This window comes from Trematomus bernacchii, unplaced genomic scaffold, assembly GCF_902827165.1.
Source record: "Trematomus bernacchii unplaced genomic scaffold, fTreBer1.1, whole genome shotgun sequence".
In the NCBI taxonomy this organism is placed as follows: domain Eukaryota; kingdom Metazoa; phylum Chordata; class Actinopteri; order Perciformes; family Nototheniidae; genus Trematomus; species Trematomus bernacchii.
This window is the reverse complement of record NW_022987746.1, coordinates 615,470-622,500: the sequence shown is the minus strand read 5'-3', so window position 1 is coordinate 622,500 and position 7,031 is coordinate 615,470. Positions and strand designations below refer to the sequence as shown.

General features: G+C 40.6%; 1 protein-coding gene across 1 annotated transcript in view; it reads left to right on the top strand.

Moving 5' to 3' along the window:
• zgc:113232 (uncharacterized protein LOC541546 homolog) overlaps positions 1–7,031 on the top strand; it is a 40,559-nt gene that overhangs the window by 17,843 nt on the left and 15,685 nt on the right. The window contains exons 11-14 of the mRNA XM_034148102.1: positions 39–92; positions 345–398; positions 6,405–6,458; positions 6,973–7,017. Coding sequence (XP_034003993.1) covers positions 39–92; positions 345–398; positions 6,405–6,458; positions 6,973–7,017 — 207 coding nt within the window. The remainder of the gene's footprint in view (positions 1–38; positions 93–344; positions 399–6,404; positions 6,459–6,972; positions 7,018–7,031) is intronic.

Below are 7,031 nucleotides of genomic sequence, written 5' to 3'. Positions count from 1 at the left end.
ACGTTGCGAGTGTTTATGTATTGTTATGTGTGTGTCAGGGCCCTGGAGGTGCGGCGGGCTCTTCAGGACCGAGGGGAGGTAAAGGAATCAAGGTAAGGATTTGCGCTTCTGATATTTACCTGAAATGTTTAATGGACTTCTTTAACTTTCATTCACATTTGAATGTAAAGCTTTATTCGTCAGAGCGGTTCGATTTTTAACCCGTTTTCCAAATACAAATAACGACTTGTGACTTCACATAATCATCTTTTTTGCTGCAGCTGATGTTTTCTATTTGGGTTTTAGATTTATGTTTTTCAGCATTTGTTTTGAACTCTAATTTCTGTGTTTTTCTTTCTGCTCAGGGGTCCTTTGGGGACGGAGGCAGCGAGGGTCCGATTGGACGGGACGGACTGAAGGTATGGAAACTAAAGAAGATTACAATAGATAGACTAATATGTCCTTAATTAAACCATATTAAAAGTCGATGTAGCCCCGCCCCTTTTACCACTCTCACTGCCAGGGGAAACGAAGTTCGATTTTTAAGAACAATTCAGAATTTTGAGATTTTCTGAAAAATAATGAATTTTGAGAAAAATAATGAATTTTAAACAATTCTAAATAAAGTATTTTGAGATTTTAAGAAAAAGTTAGAATTTTGAGACAAAAAGTAAGAATGAAAAAAATTCGAAATAAAGTAAGAATTTTGAGATCTTTAGGAAAAAGCCAGAATTTTATGAAAAAAGTAAGAAATTGAGGAAAAAAGTAAAATGTTGTGATTTAACACTAGAACCGCCAGAGATTTTTTATACCTAAAACCGCCACCTGGGTCAAATTGACCCGCTATTAGAATGCATTGATTTTCAAGGTAAAATATTCTTTTATTGAACAGTGAGTTTTGATCGCACAGGGATGAAACGTATACCAATATAATCTGTGGACTCTCAGGGCTCGACATTATAAATGACCCGCTGGCCCGGAAGCATTATTTAGACACCGCGGCCAGCATAACGTACTTTCAACTCGCCCCACAGCTGTTTGCTGCGGAGCTCAGCGCGAGCAGTCTCCCGTGAGCGGGAGCGCACTCCTTCACTACAGACTGTCTCTATCTCTCTCTCTCTCTCTATCTGTAACTATCTATCAATATATCTATCCATCTATCTCTCTCTCTCTCAATCTATCTCTCAATCTATAAGGAGGAACCGCAGTAGACAAAAGGCGTTGCTATAGCAACACGTCATGTTTATATGAAAAGGGGTGGGGTCAATATGACCCGCTTGGCGGAAATGGCAATTTTTTGGGCGATTTCTTCAATCTGACTTCATATTGACAATGTTTAACAACATAGGGTGCTACATAACACACTTTCAGGAAAAGTCACGGACTGGAAGACTTTAATATTTTATTGAAAAAAAGTTACACACAAAAAAAAACAGCTCTGGGTCAAATTGACCCGGTTGGCGGTTCTAGTGTTAAAGGAAAAAGACAGAATCTTGAGAATTTTAGAAAAAGTCAGAATTTTGGAGAAAAACTCATAATTTGTAAATGTTTTGAATACAAAATTGTTGTTATTTTTCGAACATTTCAAATTAAAGTTAAATTAAGTCCAAATGTGGGGAAAATAGCAGTATTGTAAACAATGAGTTTCATTAGAGATCATCCACAGCTACACTGTGATGGTTTTACAGCATCGTCTGTTAGTGACTGCAGGATCACAGGACAATACAATCTGACATGAGGACATTTTAAATAACTCTGTGGAGTCTTGTGGTGAAGATGCTCTGATATAACGCTTTAGAGTCTTGTGGTGAAGATGCTCTGATATAACTCTGTGGAGTCTTGTGGTGAAGATGCTCTGATATAACTCTGTGGAGTCTTGTGGAGAAGATGCTCTGATATAACTCTGTAGAGTCTTGTGGAGAAGATGCTCTGATATAACTCTGGAGAGTCTTGTGGTGAAGATGCTCTGATATAACGCTTTAGAGTCTTGTGGTGAAGATGCTCTGATATAACTCTGGAGAGTCTTGTGGTGAAGATGCTCTGATATAACGCTTTAGAGTCTTGTGGTGAAGATGCTCTGATATAACTCTGTGGAGTCTTGTGGAGAAGATGCTCTGATATAACTCTGTGGAGTCTTGTGGAGAAGATGCTCTGATATAACTCTGGAGAGTCTTGTGGAGAAGATGCTCTGATATAACTCTGGAGAGTCTTGTGGTGAAGATGCTCTGATATAACTCTGTGGAGTCTTGTGGTGAAGATGCTCTGATATAACTCTGGAGAGTCTTGTGGTGAAGATGCTCTGATATAACTCTGGAGAGTCTTGTGGTGAAGATGCTCTGATATAACTCTGGAGAGTCTTGTGGTGAAGATGCTCTGATATAACTCTGTAGAGTCTTGTGGTGAAGATGCTCTGATATAACTCTGGAGAGTCTTGTGGTGAAGATGCTCTGATATAACTCTGTGGAGTCTTGTGGTGAAGATGCTCTGATATAACGCTGTGGAGTCTTGTGGTGAAGATGCTCTGATATAACTCTGTAGAGTCTTGTGGTGAAGATGCTCTGATATAACTCTGTAGAATCTTGTGGTGAAGATGCTCTGATATAACTCTGGAGAGTCTTGTGGTGAAGATGCTCTGATATAACTCTGGAGAGTCTTGTGGTGAAGATGCTCTGATATAACTCTGGAGAGTCTTGTGGTGAAGATGCTCTGATATAACTCTGGAGAGTCTTGTGGTGAAGATGCTCAGATATAACTCTGGAGAGTCTTGTGGTGAAGATGCTCTGATATAACTCTGGAGAGTCTTGTGGAGAAGATGCTCTGATATAACGCTGTGGAGTCTTGTGGAGAAGATGCTCTGATATAACTCTGTAGAGTCTTGTGGTGAAGATGCTCTGATATAACTCTGTAGAGTCTTGTGGAGAAGATGCTCTGATATAACTCTGGAGAGTCTTGTGGTGAAGATGCTCTGATATAACTCTGTAGAGTCTTGTGGTGAAGATGCTCTGATATAACTCTGGAGAGTCTTGTGGTGAAGATGCTCTGATATAACGCTTTAGAGTCTTGTGGTGAAGATGCTCTGATATAACTCTGTAGAGTCTTGTGGTGAAGATGCTCTGATATAACTCTGTAGAGTCTTGTGGAGAAGATGCTCTGATATAACTCTGGAGAGTCTTGTGGTGAAGATGCTCTGATATAACTCTGGAGAGTCTTGTGGTGAAGATGCTCTGATATAACTCTGTAGAGTCTTGTGGTGAAGATGCTCTGATATAACTCTGTGGAGTCTTGTGGAGAAGATGCTCTGATATAACTCTGGAGAGTCTTGTGGTGAAGATGCTCTGATATAACTCTGGAGAGTCTTGTGGTGAAGATGCTCTGATATAACTCTGTAGAGTCTTGTGGTGAAGATGCTCTGATATAACTCTGGAGAGTCTTGTGGAGAAGATGCTCTGATATAACTCTGGAGAGTCTTGTGGTGAAGATGCTCTGATATAACGCTTTAGAGTCTTGTGGTGAAGATGCTCTGATATAACTCTGGAGAGTCTTGTGGAGAAGATGCTCTGATATAACTCTGTAGAGTCTTGTGGTGAAGATGCTCTGATATAACTCTGGAGAGTCTTGTGGAGAAGATGCTCTGATATAACTCTGTGGAGTCTTGTGGAGAAGATGCTCTGATATAACTCTGGAGAGTCTTGTGGTGAAGATGCTCTGATATAACTCTGGAGAGTCTTGTGGTGAAGATGCTCTGATATAACTCTGGAGAGTCTTGTGGAGAAGATGCTCTGATATAACTCTGTAGAGTCTTGTGGTGAAGATGCTCTGATATAACTCTGGAGAGTCTTGTGGTGAAGATGCTCTGATATAACTCTGTAGAGTCTTGTGGTGAAGATGCTCTGATATAACTCTGGAGAGTCTTGTGGTGAAGATGCTCTGATATAACTCTGTAGAGTCTTGTGGTGAAGATGCTCTGATATAACTCTGTAGAGTCTTGTGGTGAAGATGCTCTGATATAACTCTGGAGAGTCTTGTGGTGAAGATGCTCTGATATAACTCTGTAGAGTCTTGTGGTGAAGATGCTCTGATATAACGCTTTAGAGTCTTGTGGTGAAGATGCTCTGATATAACTCTGTAGAGTCTTGTGGTGAAGATGCTCTGATATAACTGTGGAGTCTTGTGGTGAAGATGCTCTGATATAACGCTGTGGAGTCTTGTGGTGAAGATGCTCTGATATAACTCTGGAGAGTCTTGTGGTGAAGATGCTCTGATATAACTCTGTGGAGTCTTGTGGTGAAGATGCTCTGATATAACTCTGTGGAGTCTTGTGGTGAAGATGCTCTGATATAACTCTGGAGAGTCTTGTGGAGAAGATGCTCTGATATAACTCTGGAGAGTCTTGTGGTGAAGATGCTCTGATATAACTCTGGAGAGTCTTGTGGTGAAGATGCTCTGATATAACTCTGTAGAGTCTTGTGGTGAAGATGCTCTGATATAACTGTAGAGTCTTGTGGTGAAGATGCTCAGATATAACTCTGTAGAGTCTTGTGGTGAAGATGCTCTGATATAACTGTAGAGTCTTGTGGTGAAGATGCTCTGATATAACTCTGGAGAGTCTTGTGGTGAAGATGCTCTGATATAACTCTGTGGAGTCTTGTGGTGAAGATGCTCTGATATAACTCTGTAGAGTCTTGTGGTGAAGATGCTCTGATATAACTCTGTAGAGTCTTGTGGTGAAGATGCTCTGATATAACTGTAGAGTCTTGTGGTGAAGATGCTCAGATATAACTCTGTAGAGTCTTGTGGTGAAGATGCTCTGATATAACTGTAGAGTCTTGTGGTGAAGATGCTCTGATATAACTCTGGAGAGTCTTGTGGTGAAGATGCTCTGATATAACTCTGGAGAGTCTTGTGGTGAAGATGCTCTGATATAACTCTGGAGAGTCTTGTAGTGAAGATGCTCTGATATAACTCTGGAGAGTCTTGTGGTGAAGATGCTCTGATATAACTCTGTAGAGTCTTGTGGTGAAGATGCTCTGATATAACTCTGTGGAGTCTTGTGGTGAAGATGCTCTGATATAACTCTGGAGAGTCTTGTAGTGAAGATGCTCTGATATAACTCTGTGGAGTCTTGTGGTGAAGATGCTCTGATATAACTCTGGAGAGTCTTGTAGTGAAGATGCTCTGATATAACTCTGTAGAGTCTTGTGGTGAAGATGCTCTGATATAACGCTGTAGAGTCTTGTGGTGAAGATGCTCTGATATAACTCTGGAGAGTCTTGTAGTGAAGATGCTCTGATATAACTCTGTAGAGTCTTGTGGAGAAGATGCTCTGATATAACTCTGTAGAGTCTTGTGGAGAAGATGCTCTGATATAACTCTGTAGAGTCTTGTGGTGAAGATGCTCTGATATAACTCTTTGGAGTCTTGTGGTGAAGATGCTCTGATATAACTCTGGAGAGTCTTGTGGTGAAGATGCTCTGATATAACTCTGGAGAGTCTTGTGGTGAAGATGCTCTGATATAACTCTGGAGAGTCTTGTGGAGAAGATGCTCTGATATAACTCTGGAGAGTCTTGTGGTGAAGATGCTCTGATATAACTCTTTGGAGTCTTGTGGTGAAGATGCTCTGATATAACTCTGGAGAGTCTTGTGGTGAAGATGCTTCTGATATAACTCTGGAGAGTCTTGTGGTGAAGATGCTCTGATATAACTCTGGAGAGTCTTGTGGTGAAGATGCTCTGATATAACTCTGGAGAGTCTTGTGGTGAAGATGCTCTGATATAACTCTGGAGAGTCTTGTGGTGAAGATGCTCTGATATAACTCTGTGGAGTCTTGTGGTGAAGATGCTCTGATATAACTCTGGAGAGTCTTGTGGTGAAGATGCTCTGATATAACTCTGGAGAGTCTTGTGGTGAAGATGCTCTGATATAACTCTGGAGAGTCTTGTGGTGAAGATGCTCTGATATAACTCTGGAGAGTCTTGTGGTGAAGATGCTCTGATATAACTCTGGAGAGTCTTGTGGTGAAGATGCTCTGATATAACTCTGGAGAGTCTTGTGGTGAAGATGCTCTGATATAACTCTGGAGAGTCTTGTGGTGAAGATGCTCTGATATAACTCTGGAGAGTCTTGTGGTGAAGATGCTCTGATATGAGGAGAAGAACCAGAACATATGAGCCGGACTGCAGACTAAAGATCATGTTTATAATAACTCTCACTGACAGAAGGAGAGATAAAGATCCACAGTGCTGACATTTAGAAAGTGAACCTAGAGAATCAGCCTGTCAGTGTGGTGTTTAGCTATCACATGTTCAATATTTGTAAAAGAAAACAAATATATTGGAGCTCTGTTGCACCTCTTCTTCGCCAGCAGAGGGCGCTGAAGTTATACAAAGTTATAAAGAGTCTCTAATCTTCTGTTCTCCTCCCCAGGGTCAGATCGGAGCTCCCGGGTTTCCAGGAGACGTCGGAGACCAAGGATACACTGTGAGAAAAATCATCAATCATTAACTGTATTCAATGTAATACACAAATAAATAATAGCACATTTCAGCACAAGTCAAATATTATAATTCGTTAACATTTGAGACGTTATTAGGTTGTTTAGTCTGAAATCCAAATGTAAGATGGATCCTAGATCACAAGAAAATAGTTCAATCTTCTCTGAAGCACACAACTGATATTTGATTGCCTAAATTAAATTGTGATCATTTTTACAAGAAAACATCCCATCACTTGCGTCCATTAACTCCACCTATTGTGTGTCTTAAAACATTCTTTTACGTTCAGTTTGGGTCAAATAGTTAGGACACTTCATTCTGTTTCCCATCATGACGATTAAGGGAGTTATTTCAGGGTCTCCTGAGTGAAGTTACTCATGTCTCACCCAGTGTGGCGTTTCCTAATCAGTGCTCCAGATTGAATATTTGTTTCCACAGTATTTGTCCTTGTCGCTCTGATTTGTATTTGAGATAACATGCTTCCTGTTTGCTATCCTCAGGGTTATAATGGACAGACTGGCTCCATTGGACCAGGCGGACCAAAGGTACAAACACACTT